The 20,551-nt window shown below is 45.9% G+C and overlaps 1 protein-coding gene across 1 annotated transcript in view; it reads right to left on the minus strand.

The window, feature by feature from the left end:
* scfd2 (sec1 family domain containing 2) overlaps positions 1-20,551 on the minus strand; it is a 40,179-nt gene that overhangs the window by 12,253 nt on the left and 7,375 nt on the right. Inside the window, exons 5-6 of the mRNA XM_037249031.1 lie at positions 18,054-18,229; positions 3,293-3,572 (exon numbers count right to left, since the gene is read on the minus strand). Coding sequence (XP_037104926.1) covers positions 3,293-3,572; positions 18,054-18,229 — 456 coding nt within the window. The remainder of the gene's footprint in view (positions 1-3,292; positions 3,573-18,053; positions 18,230-20,551) is intronic.

The following is a 20,551-nucleotide window of genomic DNA, read 5'->3' on the forward strand; positions in this document are numbered from 1 at the left end:
AGAATTCCACACTCAAAGTGGCCGTCCTCCCTTCCCGTTGTATGTAAACCAAACCGTGGACACAAACCACAGAGAGAACAATTGACTAAGTACAAACATACAGAGTCCAAGATAGAGGAGGGGGTTTGTTGGCTTTTTGAGGCTCTTCATCCCTTACTATCTGCCTCTGGACCTGCATTCCTCTAATGGGGACATTTTGATAAGACTCAACATTGCCTTCGGGCTGTTTTACGACGAAACCGAAGAGGGACTTTGGAAAAAAATAAAGGGGTGGGGGTTAGCTGATAGATGAGGGTGTGCGGGAGAACACGGAGAGGGTGGGAGGGGGTGAAGGGGTGGCGTTCCCGTTGATTAACACCAGGCCTCCTGACAGGAAATGACCGGGCCGGCTCAGAGAGCCAGGAGAGCTTCCATCTGGTGCCGCGGAGGAGCCTTGGAGGAATTCTTCAAGGAGATCTTGACGCGAATGTGACGCTTCTGGTGCTGTTGCGGGACACTGAAGCAATGTGGACACAGCAAATGTTACCCCCACCAAGACCTTCAGTGTAATACCGTAATGTTCCACAACATGCCTTGGCAGCACTGAGCTGTACTGGAAGAGATGTAGCATAATTTAGAGGAAGAAGAAACTAACTCCAAGTTCAATCATCAAAACGATCCTTTACTTTTGTCCCCAGATTTGCTGGTACTATTTATTATCAGAGTGAATAATAAGAAGGAATACAATTTGAAAACTTTCCACACACTCCCACAGTAACTTTGCAAGGAGCAACAATCGTTAGAACGTTAGGTGGACGTACGCGTGCGCTAATGTATTTTCGGCCCTTGCGTGCGTACGAGTGAGCGCGTGGGCCGCCGTCTCTTATTTCCAGCGACACGTCCCCGCGGACAGCCGGCCTGTTTTATGATGAGCATTTCCTGTCGTAAATAAGACGTTCTAAAGCAAACACAGGCGTCAACCGCACACGACGAGCCGCAAAACGGCGACGCCTCCTCCTCACTGTACAAATTCGGCTGTGAAAGTCATCATCTTGTGATTTCTTTTTTGGAATGAAAACATCATGTATTTATTTCCCTACAATTCATAACAGTGCTACCGTGACAAGCCAATCGTAAAACAAAGCATGTTGTGTTTTTACCTTAAGAAAGTCTGCTAGCTGAATGCTAACATAGAATTTGGCTGATATTATTTTTGTATGATATGCCTCATTGAAACCAACGAATTTGGGATGGCGACGTTTTTTTTTTCCCTATGGGAAAGCAGACATAAACGAAGGCGACCGCAGTGGCCACGGTGGATCTCGGACCACAACGCTCACCACTTGGGGTCAGGTTGGACGAGGGAGGAAGGGGGGGGATCTTCGACCACAGCTAGCTGTGTGGTCAAAGTCTGAGGCGCGAGACGGTCTGCGATGGTCCTCCCTTTTTAATTACGGCCTGTTCTCCGAGTCACCAGCTTATCTGATCAAGTCAACTAGCGGGAACAAGGCTAGCGGCTGCTTTGACAATGAGTGTGTACGTGTTTATACAGTATGAGGAGGAAGTCAAACAACGGCCCCCTAATTAAAAATAATTGAGACTAATTTCCATATATTTAATCAGGCGCGATCGTTGGATCCACTTCTGCTCCACTTCCTCCTCCAAAGACAAGCCCCCGGACACTTTTGGGGCAAAATGGAGGAAGCCCCGTGGTCGAGGAAGTGCAAGCAGACATGGCAAAGGAAATGAAGGAGAAGAAGAAAAATAAAGAGAGGTGAAGAAAAAGTTTGAAACGTAGGCAAAATAAAACGGAGTTCAATGCGACTGCTTTCATGTCGCTTTCTTGGCCAGTGCCAATGCAAACAACTGCCTTGGGGGAGGTCCGGAGCTCTGGCTAAGAGCCCCCCCCCCCCTTTACCACCCCGGCCTCACCCCCCACAGTCTTTCTTACAACACACACACACACGATGAATAACAAAGCCAAGCGTTGGATCAGCACTAACTTTGCATCTCTATCAGTTGTTTTCACTGTTACAGCCCACATGCATCGGGGCAAAGAGGACCCCTTCGATCCAGTAGATGGCGCTGTGATGAAACAGTCTACCTTGCCAATCTATTTCATATTATTCTGACCATTTCCATCTAGGGAGCGGGCATTAGTTCCCATTCCCAGCAGTCAAAGCCAGGCCTCATCTCAACTGAGCCGATGTCCCGGGGTGAGGAATTAGGAAGGTTTGGCTTGGCCCGCTCGACTCCTCTCTTGCCGAGAAGGAGGATGTTTGAGGGCGCACCAAAGACAACATAAACGCCACTGCGGCTGACAGGAAACACATCCGCGGGACTCGGCGACATCAGCGTTTAGACCGCAACATTGCAAGCAGTGCGGTGACGGCCAATCGGGCTCCACAGACACACGAAGTCGGCCATTTTGGGTGCGTTTGCATTATGTCGAACCTCTGCTATTGCACTCGTGATGACCAGGTTCCAAACTATGTCTGGTTCTCATTTTAAGGCTATAATTGGGGGAGAGGGGGGGGCGATGTCACGATCAATGTTTTTCTCCTAGACGACCGCCCGCCTCATGTTACTTCATAAAAATTCACTCGCCGTGTTCAAAAAGGGAGGTCCACATACACACATGTGCCGACGAAAACACAGCTGGCACACCACGACAAGGTCACTACCAATCACGTGTTTATATCGGCGAGTCGGGGCTCCCTCACGGAGAACGGGAACTCGCATGAGGATGGAAAAAGAAAGAAAGAGAAACAAAGACCACGCCTCTAATAACGCTCTACCACCCGTACATGTGCAATATGAGAAGTGTGTTATTTGAGGGTGTGTGCAAAGGTGCACGGGCAGGCCACAACTAAAAGTAGCTGTAATTACGAGGGTGTGTGAGTGTGTGTGTGTGTGTAAGCTCAAGGTTAAAGACGCTATTATGGCACTGCGGTTGCAGACAATCCATCCATCTATATGGTCGACCTTCATACCAGACTATAAATACACACGCTATCGCAGGTTGACCGAACAGGTACGAGACTCATTACTGTGCTGATTGAGCGCTTGGTTGCTAGGTTACAGAGTATTATGGGGTGTACACACATCTTTTTTGTCATTTGTGACCATGGTGTGAAGAAAGAAGGAAATAGTGTCACGGTCTAATGCGACCCAGACAGCCTGGAAAAGGCGGCATTTATATTTGTTATACATATATTAAATAAGTTCAGTACTATTTGAGAACATCCTCCGATTCAATCAACCTGTTGCATCTGTACTTTGTGGTCAAGTGAAAATGAATTAGCCGTCTCACCTGTGATGTTTTGCAGCAAGGGGCTGAGTTTGCTTTCCCTGGTGATGGCCAACGTGAGCCCTCCGATCACCTCCCGTTCCAGCTTCTCCCTTAGCCGAACGTCTTCCCGCTCGGCGGCCTGGGCCTCGTCGGCCAGCGAGTACAAGTAGATCAGCAGGAGGATCAGCTCGTCGGGCCCGCACTCGTCCTCGGCGAAGCTGGCGCCGTCCTGGCTTCCGCGTGGCTTCAACAAGGGCACTATCTGACTCAGCACCGAAGTGAAGTCGGCATCTCCGAGAGCCTGATATACATGAAAACAGACAAAAGTGTTATGAGTGGATACTGTCAAATAATTTAGTAAACCTTTTTTGCAATCAACATGGGCAATTACTGAGTAAAAAATAATAATAAATACAAATAATGTTGTATGCAAATTGTGAATGGCCAAGTTTCTTTGTTTCAGCTTTTTGGAGATTTCACTCTTAGCAACGGCTACAGGAAGTTCTGCTTTAAATCTGCGCGCGGGTGATTGACCGATCACCATTTGGCCGTTCTTCGCATCCCGGGATCCATCCAGGCTCAGAGTGAGCCAATCACAGAGGCTCAGCAAAAAAAAAAAAAAAAAAAAGCTCCCCTTAGACAGGAAACCAGCTCCAGATGCAACTCCCGGAGGAAGGTAAGCAGGGCTAACCCGAAGCAGGCCTTTCACAATGAACCTTTTTCGGGGTGCAGCGTCTGGCGAGGGGAGGAGGGGCAGTTTGCGAAAAGTGGCCAGGTCGGGTTCGGTTTACCCGTCAACGCCAAAATGCTAAATTGCGTTCTTTGACCGGTACTCTGCAAAGCACAAATATGCAATCGTGTCCGCCAATCTGGAAGCCGTACATGAGACCTTGGGAGACAGGCCGTAAATCTCCGTGTCGGACTCAATTGTGAACAGCAGCGCTGCTGTTTTTTGTTTTTTTTTCTCCCCTCCGACATGAGAGTCACGGTCATCATCATCAGTGGCAAAAGCACTGTATTTAAGTAAAAGTACAAATACTGGTGAAAAAACAGACAAAAATTCAAGTATTGGTTCAACTCCCATACTTAAGTAAAAGTAAAAAAAGATACACTTAAGTACTTTGTTCGATGACTGTGATGAATCTGACAATGAGGAGCTGCTGTTTAATAAAAAGACAATTCCCTTTGCGAAAGTCGAGCGTGAACGGAAATCTACCGTTTATTTTACGCCTATAAAAACCCAGTGATGGACAACGTCCCCCGTAAGGGCTACGGCGGAAATGTGTGATTTTTAAACAGAAAGACGACAAGTTATAAATCTGACCACAATTCCGAGTATCAACAGCGGAAGAGTCGAGATTAAACACGTGTTAAGTCTTAGCATGCGAGTGTCAGTGCAAAACATTTTACACGATTGCTTGTGAGAAAAAGACAAAAGCCTTAAATGAGGCATTTCCTTGACGTGATTTTCAAATTGCCACATCAATTTTAATTTGAGTCCCCCCCCTAAAAAAAGCAAAATTAGCATATAATCTATTTATTCAAATATTTATCTTGGTAAATTTCTTTTTCCTTTTAGGTGCAGTACATTTTGATGGAATCAGAAGCTAATCCAAGCTAATGCTATCACTGAAGGAAAAAAGAAGGCCTTCCATCTTGACTTGCCAGTTTAGGGAATAAAAAAAAGCTAAAAGCCGTGAAATCGCCAAAGGCACTTAAAAGTAAGGCGACCTCTCGCTTGGGCCGTCTGTGTGTAACGGCCGACATAAATCTCCGACCTGACTCGCCACACAGAGCGGGAGCTTGCCCGTTTTTGTTTCTGATCGCAGCGTGCTGACATGTTAAGCAGCACAAATCAAAACGCATCGCACTTGCCATGACCGGAGCTACACTTGAACGTTCTCACCCTGCACTTCCCTCACATAGAATTCAGAAGAGACTCCCAGACACAAACGGCGGTCACTGCGGCTAGAACATCTGTTTGGCACACGACACCCCCCGCCAAGTGGTACGGTCCAGTTTAGTTCACTACGCCACAGGACAGTTTGGAGCACTAAATCTTAATCTCGTTTGTGTTTCTTTTTTATACACAATATGAAAAATATTTTTGAAAAAAAAAATTAAAATAAAGTGCAGTGATTATATTTTATTATAGTGATAATAAATTAAAAAAAAACTTTTTGGGATAGCACAGAGAAGGTCTGTGCACCACAAACTCAACGCTCGACAATTGTTAACCCCCCGTGGGAAAACACATGCTCGCTAACCACGTAGCTCTTTTCCTCGACTCCAAAGCGCTAAAAGAAAGACATAGGTTAGACTGCGGTATTTAATGAGCCTGCATCTCAGCCTGCGACACATTACACCGCTCGTCCCCTTCCCACACACACACATTGCGAGAATCAGAACGACTCATCAGTAAACAAGCAGCCGAGACAGTTACATGCCATCCTCTAATTGACTCAGGAGGCTCCGGCATGGAGGAAAACATCCTCGAGTAAACACCAGCTTGATTGCAATAAACACACCAAGTCGACGTTTTATTAGGGCTCGAGCAGAGAAAACTGTATTTTCCATTTTTCTTTCCAGATTTGAAAGAAATTTTACTCCCCAAGATATCCTTGGTCAAAGTTCATAATTACGATATCTATGCTAATTTAGATTAGTATATGTTAGCATTAAGCTAGCCAAACTTCATTCTCGGAAATGATACCATGCTTTTGAAATAAAAAAAAAAGATTCCAATTGCATCACTTTAGAACAAAACATTCCGAATTACGTCATTTGAACCATGCAACATAAATCCAGACCTACGACTTCTTTTCATGAGCGCGGCTAATTAAGAATTGTGTATTGAGAGGGATTAAAGAAGTCTGTCTTGCACATGGAGAGCAGTGGGAGACCAAAAGTAGGCTGCAAGGGTGGGGGGACAATGTGAAGGCAATTCAGACTCATTTAATTCCTAGGGGATGTGATGCATATTCGCAAGAGACCATTCAAACGATAGGGGGCAGTGTTGCGTCACCTTGACGACCCAGCGGGGTCCGCACAACTTTCCCTCAAAAACGAGCATCTTTGGGAGTGTTTCAGCCCATTAGCTGTACATTTGGTGCGTCCCAGTTGTGTCGTTCGGCATTCTGCAGTGCTGAGATCAGCAAGCGTTCGGAAACGGGTACTAGTCACCATCCACCATCGTTTGGTTTCCACTAAATGGAGGTAACGCGCACATCTGGATGAAATAAAAAAAAAAAAGAGGTCCGAAAGCCTCGGCCAGGGCCTTTGGGGGAAAGTAACAAAGTACAAATACTTTGTGTGTAAAAACGTGGTATCATCATCCCGACGTCTGCCACCATCACGAACAAACATGTCGCCTACACACAGCTGAGTTTCCCCTAAACATTTATAAAACTTTGCAAACATGTCCAATGGGGGGAAAAAAATCTGGCTTGCGTACACACCTGGGGGAAAATGAATTTTGTGGACAGCGCCAAAAACCACAGGAATGCTGAAAAACTAAACAAAATGAGGACAGAGATGGGGGGGAAGTAATCAAGTTTGGAATGATGGGAAGAAGAATTAAGATGCTATCACTGCCAGCGTGTGTCCTGCGTGTTCGAGAGATGTTCAATTACAAGTCAATTACAATCAATTAAGATGAATTACTGTCTGAGCTCGGGTTAACGAGCCGGGCATCCGCGTCAACATAAAACGGACGACGTGTTCCCACAAGAAATGAGTAAGTCGGACAGTTACGGGAAGTACATCAGTCTTTTGTCTTCTTTTTAGGAAAACTTCAAAAGCTTAGCTAATTTATCTGGACCTTTCGACTGCAAAGCAAGCCATAATAACTAAGGCACCGCCCGTGTCTTATTACAGCGTTAAAAATAAATAGCGCTAAACGGCTACGCTCGCTTTCGAATGAGGGTGTTGCTTAAAAAGACTGCATTGTCACGATTTAGAAACCCGAGAGCTGAAAAAATTGTTATGAAAATCGATCTGACGCAAAGATCGCCAATAAAACCAACACAATAAACAGAATGCTAACTAAATGTAGCGCCACCGTGTGACAGTATTCAGTTTTGATATTCAATCCCCGGGTTCCTGTCCCTCGGCTCAGTTTCTAGCTTGCGGCGATGCGAGTCCATGGCGGAAGACAAATAATGACAATAAGCCAGGAAAAACACAATGGGACTTGGTAGCGGTCTGTAAAAGCAGGCGCACATTACGTGCACGCACAATTTAAGGCGTCCACGAGGACCAAAAGGCATAATAAACACTTGCGAGCTTGTTTTCCCATCCTAGTTCCACGCAAAAAAAAAAAAATAGCAAAGGGGAGGAAATTATAAAAAAAAAAGTGAATTCATGATTTGTTTCTCACATTATTTTCATAATTTAACTTGCCAAGGGGGAGGTTTGACCTTTTTTTTTTTTTTTCCATGCACAGTTGTCCACATGAATTCCCAGCGTATATGATGAAGTGTATCGCGTCAACACGGCGGCCCCTCCCTCGGCTCTTCGACGGCTTAATATCGTCGACGCGCATACAGCGAGGCTTCTGTCGCACGCACACTCCGCCAAAACAACTCACACAAAGATAGATGTGTTGCGCTGGTGTTTGCTCGAGTGTCACGGGCCGAGTGGACGCGACACGCAATGAAAGAGCGCACACACCCGCCGTAATCCCTCAGCAGACCGCATGTCTGCACTTGTGCGTTGCACCAATGATTAAAATGTGGAGTTATCGAGACCTTTTAGAAACATCACATATTTTCCCGACAGGCAATTTTTAACAAATTTAACAAAATGTTCTCTCTTAAGTTGCATAATTGCAATGTTTGCCAAAGTAGCAAATGTTGAGTTCTTGTCAGGGTTCATTCAAGGTTCTAATTTTTTTTTTTTTTGGTGCAAGGAAATTTTCACCATGTTCCAAATCAGTTGTTCTGAAATCACAAAATTTGAACAAATTTAAGTTTAACAACGCCTCCAAATGATTAATCGATTCCGAAAACAAATGCCAATTAATTTGATAAATGATCACCTCTAGCAATCTTCTTATAATCGATTATCCTATCGATTATTTCATTCGATAATTGAACAATCAAATTGATTCGCACCCCTTTTATGCCAAAAAGTCAAGATGGAGACAAGCCAAGTTGAGAATCGCATGGTTGATTTTCCAATATGTGTGAAAGCAAAACACGCTATGTCGATGGCGGCTCCAAACACACGCGCGCACAATGAAATCGAACAATACAAACAACATCAAGCCGGGCTTCCGCTCCACAAACATTCCCAGAGTCGTAAGCCAGGCGGCTCAGCTAAACACGATAGCAAAGGGGGGGGATGACCAGGCAACCCTAATTCCCTAAATCCACCTCGACACATCCATCCTTGTTGCTGCAACCGTCCAACTTTTTTTCCCCAGATTTATCGACAAAGCTCTTTCCTTCAGCAAAGCATACAAATTACAAATATGGAAATAAACCATAAAAAAACTGCAGCTAATTCTAAACCCTCCAATAAATAAAAGCTTCTCAAATAAATCGAACATTATAAATGATAAAATGAAATTGTGAGGCTCTCTGTGGAACAAAATGTGGCGATAAATTATTTTGGTACAATTTGATCGACTTCTGACATTTCCTACCATCTATGAAGCGAAGCATAAAAAGTTTGGACTCGAGTTGTTTCCATCCATCGTTCCAAATCCAAAGGTCCGCTGAAGGACATTTATGGAAACAGGCCTGTGGATTCACTTCCTATGCTAGGATAATATACAACAAAAGAAAATGCCATTTTCTTGACTGAATAGAATTTTCGGAAACAGACCGCAGAGGGCAAGACGACTCTCCACAAGACAGCTTTACAAGTCCTGCAAGACGTGAGGCGCTGATGCCTTGTTGGACCGAGCTTGCCGGCAAAGATGGATGGCGACATCAAATTCTGGGCACACGAAGCTCATTCCTCCTGTCTTCAGACCTTGTAATCCCCGGAGGCTAATGGATCACCTTCACTTGCCCAGACCACGGACTACCAACCCAGCACGCGGCCGGCATTATGAAATAGAGCTTGGCAAAGGTGACCCACATGGCAGTAGAAGACCGGTTCTGTTCTGGGGCTGCTTTGCTACACCCGACACGGATGCGGGGTAGAAGACTATCGAGGGATTCTGGAACGGATTTAGCAACAGACTGCGGATTCATACAACAACAAAACAAGAACAAAACATGTTCTGAAGAACCTTGATCTAAAAGCGCTAAATTATGCAGCCTGGAGAAGATAGTGAGCCAGCTGGAGTGTGTTAAGAAAAAGTATGAGGACCAAATGACAAAGTAGCGCGTTCTCTGGAGTTATTTTTCTACACAGCGTCTACTAACGATGAAATCTCGAGTCGATCACGACATTTTGAAGGCTCAGTTCCAGTCGTTGATCGAAAAGATAAAGACACAAAGGGATGGAAAGAACCAAAAAAATTCTGAAGATCTCCTTCAGGAACTAATGGGAGTGGGAGGGTACGCCACATATCCCCTTTTTGAGGGGGGGGGGGGGGGGGGTCATGGCGTCCCAGGTGTCTGCTGTCAAGCAACAGGTCAGCATCACCGACGCTCTTCCATCACGCCTCGACCTTCCCGAGCAGATGGTAAAGTCATCGCTAATGCCTCGTCTGTCTGTTTGCCTAGCGGCTGATGCAGCGCAGAGCCGCGGCCGCTCAACGACGCCTGGCGGGCGGGCGTAGACAGAGCCCCCCCTTCTTCAAACAACACCAGCGGCCAGCTGAGCAACGACGCTGTCGCCGTCTGCTTGAAATGTACCAAAGTGCACCACTTAGCGTACAAATGTCGCTTGGTAGAATGAATCATTTTCACACTCGTGTTGTTTACATGAGTCAGATTGTATGGAGATGTCCAATCAGAGTGCTTGATGAGCGATGTCTTCAAAAAAAAATAACGCAAATCCACCGTTTTATTATTATTTTTTCCACCAATACTGCTGCTATGCTAATCTAGCTAAACGGAATCTTTTGGATCGCAGACGTGTCTTTTAATACTTATCGTAGAAGACACCGGCTGTATCTGTTTTAGCGCTCAGGCTTCAGCTTCGGTCATCTTGTGTTTCTCGGAAGCCAAAAAGTATCAACGAAAGATGACTTTTATAGACCGACAGTGGGCGGATTCACTCGTACCTGGGACTTTAGACTTTTCGACATGGTCACTTTATAAAATCAGCCATCCAGATCACGATCACGCTTATGAAGACAAACATCTTCAAAGGGATTTTTTTTTGGGGGGGGGCGAGCGAGCCACTCCTCTTTCCTCTATGAGTTTAAAAAGATGCCCCCGGGCTCTCTGCTGACGTCTGGAAGTGGTTGAACGTCGCTCAATTACAACGTTCCAGAAAAGTCTGCGACTCTTCAGATGACAAGCGATCGCAAGATTTGAAAGGTTTTATTCGCATTGAAATAAAAGGCGACGTTCGATGGGAGTGTTCGTTTTCAACCGCTTGTATTCAAATATCAAAGCAGAGAATCGCAAAGCAGATGTGCAAACCGCTCGGTCCGTTTTTCGACTCGCAGAAAAAACGTTGTCATGCAAACCCGGAGACGAAATGACACGCTTTTATGCATTTAGAGTTTAAAAGGGGGCAATTCCTCGGATGTGAACCTGCAGGCCAGAAGAAAATATTCCAAAGCCAAACGGCTTTGCCAACAAGGCTGCATTCGCTTAGCCCAATTACAACAAATGGAGACCAAATGTGTCCCGTGTTCATGGAGGAGAACAAATTGAAACGGGTTACACGTCCACGAGAATTGCTGCCATGATGAACACGTGTGTTCCGATTGGTCCGAGGAGGCTCGCTGATCAATTTTCACGGTCACGATGAGCACCGGTCGATGCCAAAAAAAGACCTCCGCACTACTTTTGATCCAGCAACTTTCTTTCGATCTATATTATTCACATTCAAAGATTTCATGAGGGGGAGGGGGAGGGGGAGGGGGGGGCTCATATGTTCTTCTTCTGGTGGCCTATTGTTGTTCGCTCGGCGCGCTTGGAAACACATGTGGCTCCGTTTGTGCCTTCCTTTAGGAACGGGGAATGAAAGTAACCCAAAACGAGGATCGACATTGAACGGCTAATGATGAGCAGGAGGAGGAATGACACGCCCTTAACTTGCCAATTTCTCACTTGTTGATTTTTTAAAAGCCGCTTATTGGCCCTCGCCTTTTGTGTTTTTTGCAGTCGTGCTACAACTTTTTTTTACATCTTCCCTATTGTGTCCCCTTACACAGACTATAAATCGTGGAATTTGCGCTTGTTCTGTTTGGGTGGTCATCCGAGTTGAGAGAAACTTTTAATCGGAGAGATAATTAATGACTTTAACAGCACAATAAACGTGGAGTTCAAACATCACTCTTGTAAACATAGCATGGAGATCTTTCATGAGTGCCTGAAGCTATGCGACAATGTATTTGGAGAAATACTTATTCACTCTTAATGGACATTTAGCCCTTTTGACACGTTTGCAGCTTTGGATGCATAGCCGAGCTACCGACTCTACTTCTACTTCTTCATTGAATTTCCTGGATCCCCTTTGGGATGCTGCTTCCGCCCACAGGTGAGTCTTGGAACTACATCGGGCATTGGGTTTGTGTGTGTTGTCAACACGCCGAGGACTTTTTGAGGTGCATCTTTGTTGAACGTCTAGTCAATTAAGACATTGTTAGACTACAAACAAATTCTGCTGATCACACACGACCCCCCCTCTATTGAGCTATGAGGTTACATGTAGACCAGCGGCCCCAGGGAACTATGGGTAATTAATGACAGAGCAAGAGTAGCCAGAGTCTGTATCCCATTGACCCAAATTGACCCTCCTTGGTTTGTTGCCATGGCGATGGTTACTCTTCTCTTTGGGTGACTGGTCGAATCCCTGGGGCAACAAGGTGGGCACGAGGGGGGCTTCAGATGTGTACAATTACACGCTTAGCAAAGAAGAGTCCTTGTGTCACCTTTGCTTTACCACCAGAGGGGATACCCCCCCCCCTACTACCCTAATCCTCCTTATTGCCCCTTTTATCTCTAATGTCGCAAGACAACGCTCATCCCGGGCAGCAGGGGGCACTGCCAGACTGCTGAGCTTCCTGCACAGAAGGACATTCATCACGAACTGACGTGCAGTCATTCAATGGTGGTCTAAGAGAGCATTGTCTTGTTGACATCCATCTCAACTTCAGCCCTTTCCCTAGACAGTATTTTTTTTATTTTCGAAAACATAACCACTGAAAAGAAATAGCCCAAACCATGCCAAGCCCACAAGCCACATTTGAATTTTTTTTTTCCTCGTTTTTTTTTTTCCTGGGCCCAAGTATCATTATCTAATCTAACAAAAAGAGACAGTCATAGGTGTTGGAATGCCGCTGTCTCCATTTCAGGCGGGACACAAAGACACACATCCTACGGTCGGCTGACCTTTGCCGGCCCGCGCTCAGCAGGAAGTGACAAATGATCTGATAGTTAATCTGTCCTGAGGTGGAGCTTTTTTGGCGAGGGGGGGCGGTGGGGAGGACAGAGGGCTTGTTTGTGACAACAGAAAGCTGATCCGCACATTAAAGGATGAATGTATAGATGCACTTGTGGCTTCACATACAGCTGAGAAGGTCGTATCATCGCCCCCCCCCCCCAAAAAAAATTCAATAAATTAAAAAAATGTCATTTCAAAATTCATTTTCTTCATGATATATTTTTTAAATTAATCGGGTACGATTTTTTTCCCGTCAAAGATTAGAATCAGTATTAGCCTGATGGTTGGGGTCTAATTTTTGGTGGGGTTGGAACGGATTAATTACATCTAAACTCATTTCAAGGAGTATAATTGATTTGATGTACAATGTGCTGTCAATTGAGCTACAAGCTTGGTCAAAAAATGATTTCAACTCATAAATCCAGTACGTGTGAGGTGTTGTGCCGATCAGAAGTGGTCGACGGGTCACTTCACTGAGGACACCGTCTCATTGTGGGGGTTTCTCGCAACCGAGCCACTTCGACCGCCTTGTTTGTGAAGCTTAACGGTCAATGCGGCACTGTGGTATTTTTTTTAAATTTTTCCCCCCCAGAAGTCTGCGGCGTCTTCTTGGTGCATGCTCAAATGAAGCCTGACGCCACGAGACCAAGTCAGCAGACCACACTGACCTGATTCACCCGGGAGGCTGAGAGACCCTCTTCTATGAGCTGCCGAGACCACCTCGTACAAACGCCGCTCAGTGCGGCTTTGGATGGAACACCAAGCCAAAGAAATATCACATTTATTGTTGATGTGGTTTTGCTTTACGGTCCTTGCTGCTTTTGTTCGTTTTCACATGTATCGATTTGACCTACAAATCGAATTTGCTCCGTGACCAAGCTCCGTTGACTCCGTTTATCCCGATTGATAAATCATTGAAATGATTTGATTCTATTTGAAATTCCATAAAGAGCTCTCGGCCTCCACAATCACTACAAAATAGAATGCGCTTGATACAAAACAGAGGGGGGGAGGGGGGGGATCCAATTTAACTTTGGCAAAGCTCTAACTCAACTCAACGGCTATTAAAAGCAAAGCAATCCTCATACGGTTTCAATTCAGTGAGGCGGCGCACGGGTGACATTTAGCAGAAAGACGCTTAGCAGAACAATTAAAACGCAAGCGCATGACAATCAAGCGGCAAAGTGTTTTAACACCAAGCCGCTTGATTGGTTCCCATGTTGATTGATTTTTTTTTTTTTTTTAACCGGGGGAAGAAAACAAGTGCGAACGACCGCCGGCGGGATGGCGAGGTAATACGGAGAGCAAAGCGAGCGAGGGAATGATAACAGGAAGTGAGATGAGTTTGTGTTGCCCCCCCCCGGCCCACTACTCCATCACCTCAGTTAAAAAGCTCCCCGCTATATAAACAGTCGTCTCTGCCTATTAAACAGATCGTACATTAGGCCTGAGCTGCGCTGAGCAACGTAAACACAGCCGTCCGTCTCAAGGTACGCGGGATGTTGGGATGGGGTAGGAGGGTTTATTCCGGGGGTCTTCCTGGGGAGTGAACTGCATCAAAAGTGATCATCTCTGGCCAAACACAGGAAGGAAGACAAATAAGTCGCTGGCTTGATAACCCGCCTTTAGTCTGTATGAGGGAGGCTTGCTTTAAACGCAGATGTGCAACACTTGCTGCAATGCGGCGTTGCTACCAATGATACGCCTTTGCTCAATTTAAGTGGGACACATTATGGAAAATTGGCTTTTTAATGGCGTGTAGACAGAGAGTAAGTCTCTGAAGTGTCTGTCCTCCCATCAAGTGTGAAATTAAACAATCAAGTAGATCTTTTCATCTGCTTGCATGTTTGGGAGAATTTGTCTGCCAGCAACAGGTAAAAACGGGTTTCATTTGCTAACGTCACCAGGCTTGAAACGCAAAACATTCTCAAATCCTATTTCCCTATTGAAATGAATGGAAATGCCATTGATTCGTTCCAAATAGTGGATCTTTGTGAGAAATGATAAAAAAATATGAGGAGCATGTATTTTGCACTTACGCACGTATTTTGGCCAGATTTAAAATGGCATTTAAGTTGCCCAAATCTGCTCTATCAGACCATAAAAGGACGGGACAGCAAGTCGTTGACATGGTTTTAACCTTTGAGCCTTCTTTGAGCAGGACAGTGTAGCTTGGGGGGCTAGCTAAGGGGATAAAGCAAGAATTACGAAACAAGGAGGGACAAGGGGGGGGGGGGCAGTCGGGCCTAGCCGTGAGGCTGTTAAACAGTGGGGCGACTGTAGGAGGTCAACGCTGGACGACTCGGGCCCTGCAGTCATTTACACGTCTTCTTACAATGCCCAGCACCCTCCATCTTCTAAGCAGAGATGCTTGAGAGATGTAGAAGATCAGGGAATGTTTGGTCTACGGGGACAGACACTGAAGCCTGGGGGTGGGGGGGGCTATTACAGACTTAGACCCACCCCCATTACGTGTCTTGCGGCATTCCGCTCAGATAAGATGAAAGAGAACTTTGGACCAATATCAACATTTTCCTGTGTCACCCGTCGGAATTATGCGATCCAGATGCTTCATCTGCGAGCGTACGCAAAGCATTCTGGGGGGATAAGCGCGACCTCGTAAATCTTGAAATAACAGGCCACCGACTCGAGCTTTATTGTCAAGTCGGCATGGCTGCTGGGCGTATACGCCATGACTTTTACAGGTCAATGTACGTCCAGGCGAGAGGGGCAAAGGTGAAAGGTCTGGCAATTCCGTAGCAGCATAAACTGACACTTTGCTAAATTGCTTGAAAAGTGGTCCAATGATTGTGCTTCAAAATTGGGAGCTGATGTGTGCACCTTAGCCACCGGGAGGCAGTGTATTACAGACACAGACATACTCTGTCTTGCAGCGATATTAATTGATCGTCAGAGAGGATAAAGGATACACGCCCGCGAGTAAAATCTGTCTACACGTGTTGCTGCACCTTTTGTGTCATTTTTTTGTCAGCGGCTCAAAAGCTTGTAACACTGACTACTTGTTAGCCTGTCGATGTCATTTTCAATTATGTGTTCAGCATTTCATTTAATGTCCACTAAACACATTCAATTCTAAAGCCACTACATACACGACGTGTAGACAAAAGTTATTCAAAAGAAGAAAACAGTCACTTTTGCGTCAACACACCCCAAGATAAGACGGAGGCTGCAATCAAATGTTTTTTTCTTTCCAGGCTCAGCTTTGGCGTGTATATACACAACATTTCATGTCAAACACAAGCCAGGCAGATAAGAGCCAGGCGGGCGGTTAGCGCGACCCCAAGAGAGATGAGGCGACACGGGGGGGCTGTGCACTCTTATGCATCTGTGCAGCACAGTGACCAATAAAGTCATAAGCTTGAATGTTTGCAGAGGCGTGCTCCCCCCCCCCTTCAGCCCTCGCTAATCCCAGCAGAGCGAGGCAAGCGGCCGCGGGGTTAGGGGTCAGCTAGTCTTTGCTCCGCGCCCGTCGTCAGCCAGCGTTCGGCAACACACACACACACACAACAGAGGTGGCGAAAGGACTCATGCTGTACTTAAACTTTTTTACATTGTCAGTTCAAAAAAGTTATGAGCTCCTTTTGACAGGGGCAGAAAGTCCAAATATCATTTTTAAAATCCAAGAGGTAAAAGTCATCGGAAAAATAAACACTCAGGTCAAGCACACTGATGTCAACATGCCTTGCCAGCCTGCGCTCTGTGGGTGGCTCGTTGCGGTGGCGCGTGTTTAGCTTGGTGCGCACGCAACGTTGATGGGAAGCTCGGTATCGTGTGCCCTGCCTGCGGTGTGCTGGAAAGTGGAGAAAGAGGCCGTCTGTTGAGGTTCGCCCTCACGGTCGTGCCACCCATGTCCGTGCCCTCGCCTCATGGCGCTCCGCCAGAGGAGGATGGAGGTGCGAGGTGGAGCGGTCCAAGAGCTGCGGCCGTTAACTGGCAGCCCATAAAGTCGACCAGATTAAATACAAACTATAAAAACTATAAAAACAAACACTCTGCTTATGACCTCACAGCATAAAGACCCACCAAGGTGCAAATTTACATTTTAATTCATTACGTCTATGCTAATTTACATTAGCTTGTTTATGGTGTTTCATACTGTACGTTAGCATTACGCTCGTGAATTTAAGTGAACCGTTTGGTCTTAAATGAAATATACACTTTTATTTCACTTTGGTCTAGGTGTCATTTTTGACAGTAAATATTTTAAAACTGGGGTTTCCTTGTATTTGAAGTCCAATTTAGCTTTGTTTTGCAACTTTTGGAGCATATTTGCACGGAGAAGAGGGTGTGAACTCAAAAGTCAAGCAGTGAACTCGGTGGCCTCAGCGGCCTGACGTGCCCGCTGCACGGCCCGCAGCTGGGGTGGGCCAGAAAGCCCGTCCATGGTCACACCCACAACGGCCCGAGTGGCAAACACACGCCGACCGCTGCGGCGCGCCGGACTAAAAAGGAATTTTGTCATGCGATTAATCGTTCTCCCACCCCTCAAAACCGCAGCACACACAACTCATTACTCCCTAATACCTCAATAAAAGGGAGGCCGACATTGCGAGATTGGATTCGCAAAGCACGGCCGAAGGCTAACGGGCTAAAACGTTCGAACGTGGCACTTGGGCTGAGAAAGTTGAAGCTCAGGTAGTGCGGGTGGGCAGCCAGCCATGGGAGAGTGGATCAAAGTGGAGCCAACGGAGTTAATGGACGCTGGAACTTTAAGCCCCGCAGTCTTCCTCCTCGTTTTAATAAAGCGGCTAGCTGGGGAACAGGAGCTTTTTTACGAGCATGTTTTTAAATTTAGACTTTTGGCACCAGGGCTCTTGATTTTTTTTTTTTTTTTCATGATTTACTTTGATTAAATCGGCTGAATGCTCCTCAGAGATAAAAGAGAAGATGTTTCAGGGTGATTTGGTTCAAATTATAACGGACGCATGTGTATCCTTTAACCCGCTAAAAATCAATTGGACATTTTTTCCTTTGCAGGGTATTTACAGTACTGGATGTGAATATTTTCCCTCCAAACAACCTTGTTGACCAGGGGAGGAATCTGCAACCACCCCCAGTCAGTACAAAAACATACTAGGCAGCGGCAAACAAACCCGCAGACACCCACTTACCTGGCTGCTCTGAAGCAAACAAAATATTTACGCGAGGAGAAAGTGTGAATTGCTAATTGCAGAGGTTAATTTTCTTCTGCTTTGATATGTTGCTTTCCACCATATCATTTTTTTTTCTGTCACTGACTGACCTGCAGCAGTAGCCTCTCGAAGGCCAGGCATGCGTCCCAGCGGGGTAGCAGGGGGTGTCGGAGGGTCTCCGCCGTGGCCAGGCCCTGCTGGAGCACCCCGCAGTGACTCTCTAGCGCCCCCGCGTTGTCTCGGAACGGCCGGGCGTAAGAGCACAGCTGTTCGGGGGTCACGCGGCCTTGGGAGGCAAAGGGAGAAGCAACATATACATGATCTGCAGCATTGGAAATAAACAAGGAGGCGCACAATTCGGGTAATGCATCCTGATGGGAACAGCGGCGTGGGGTAACAGTCCAAATAGACACCAGGGGGGTGAGCGACACCCGGCGCTTAAGCTAGTCAACACAACGCCAAGGCGGACTCATAAGAGCGTGACGGAGATGTGCGAAGCCGATCTGCTTTTGGATTATTTACAGAAAGTCCAGAGAAGACAACACCAGAGGCTGGACGGTACGGGGACGGGGGGCACGCATTAACTCCCCCGTAACGACCGCGTCTTCATGTTGATGCTCCGAACCAGCACCAGATGTGGGAGTATTTCCTGTCGGACTCGGGCGGGCAGTGTTTTCTTTAGCGCGGCCAAATGCATGACTCGAGCAGGACCGGGACACATGGACGGGAAACGTCCAGAATGCTGAATAGAAAGTAAGATATAGGGAAGAACTAGGAGATGACAAAATTACAAACGTAAAACTCTTTTAAAGCAAACTGTGAGAAACACAGTGTGTTTTTTGCGCATTTACAAAAGGTAGGGTCAAGTTTCATCCTGAAATTAAAGTATTTTCGCATAACAAGCTACAGTGTGAGAGTATGAAAAGCTCTATTGTGAACAAAGCCCGCCATAAAAAAAAAAAAAATCCTGTCCTGGCTTTACCGGCCTTAATGTGCCAACCATAATTTTTCAAGCACAGAACTGCATCAAGTGCCAGAGCCAAGCAAAACTCCAGCGGGTAATGGACGACTAAAAACGGTGTCGCTATGTGTCGAATGGAATCAAACCTTTAACGGTGAGGCGAGCCCACGTGCGCAAAAAGTCTGTTCCGGTTATCAGAGAACTCGGATTGAACCGTCGCACTTATCTATGCTAATGACGTTACGCCTGAGTCATTCCGAGAAAGTGTCGAGGTTTTAGAAAAATAAGAAGGGGTGAATGGAAGACTTTGCACTAAGTGATCTGATCACAAGTGAGTTCACACTTGGCGTGACTTTTTGTTTCAATTGGCTGCATGAGATCTCGAATCTCTCCGTGTGAGCGTCTGGGCGTGAGTTGTGACCTACAGCAGGAGTGGAAACGGCGGTACCGCACCATAAATAAAAATGTGCCGAAAGAGCGAGTGAGTCCGAGACGACGATGAAAGTCTTGAGGGATGAAATAAAGGGCACAAAGTGCAAAGCGATGATTTAGTCCGCTTACTTGAAGATGACTGTAGGTGAACGGGGGGGTGTGGGGGTGTCTGAGTTGTGGCCCACCTCAGCAGGCCGGACAGCCTCATAAGTAATGCTCCGTGAAAAGGGGACAACGGGAACAGACGAAGGAATTTTATTTACGTGCCCAGAAAGCAGAGGCAATTTTGGCTTCTGTTTAGGATTAAGAACGCATTTTTCATTGTTGAAGGAGACATATGCAATTTTTCACGTTGTAAAAAAGCCTGTCTAAAGATGTATATGTGAGATGTTTTGAATCAAAATTCCTCCACTTTGATGCTTTTCATTTCTTAACTCAACCAAAGCGTGACCAAACGTACACATAGCATCAAAATGTGAATTTTAGCGTAGCGTTACACTCCTAATAAATCCACCAGACAATACGCACGGAAAACAGACGGATGGACAATGAAGCTGTTCCGGAGAAGTTTCCCGACGCGATAGATGAACGAACACACGTAGGAGCCAGCAAGGGGAATTGCATCATCCGATTGTGCAGTGAGAAAGCTGACAGGTCAAGCGGAGGCTCTGAGAAAGTGGATTATTTTCTCGGATGATGTTATCCTGTTGAGACGACGACGAGCCAAGTTGGGCTGCGGTGGATGTGAGAATGTTGGCGCTCTACAAAATGAGTGGACCGATTTTTTTTTTTTTTTTTTTGGAGCAGCGGATGTGATTTTAAAACGTCCAGGCGGACTTGTGAAAATGTTTCGTCTTTTTTTTTTTTTAACTATCCGGAACAAATGAACAAATCAGCCAATTATGACACTTGAAACCAAAATAATCGGGCAAATGGACAATATTTGCCGATCGTTATGTACTCTAACCGTTACCAATCTCATTATTTATCACAAACTTGTGTTCTTAAATACATAACAAATCTTACGTTTGACAAGATATGGTATAAATTTCCACATTTGTCCAAATTCATACCGATCGAAAATATCGCTCATACTGCAACGTAATTTAGACGTAATAGGAAGTGTTTTACTGCCACACAAGTGGACCGGTTATTATGCTGTTCCTTGTAAATCGACTTTTAAATGGAGAGTTTCACCCTGAGGTTAGCGTTTTT

The sequence above is a fragment of the Syngnathus acus genome, chromosome 4 (assembly GCF_901709675.1).
Source record: "Syngnathus acus chromosome 4, fSynAcu1.2, whole genome shotgun sequence".
Taxonomy (NCBI): Eukaryota; Metazoa; Chordata; class Actinopteri; order Syngnathiformes; family Syngnathidae; genus Syngnathus; species Syngnathus acus.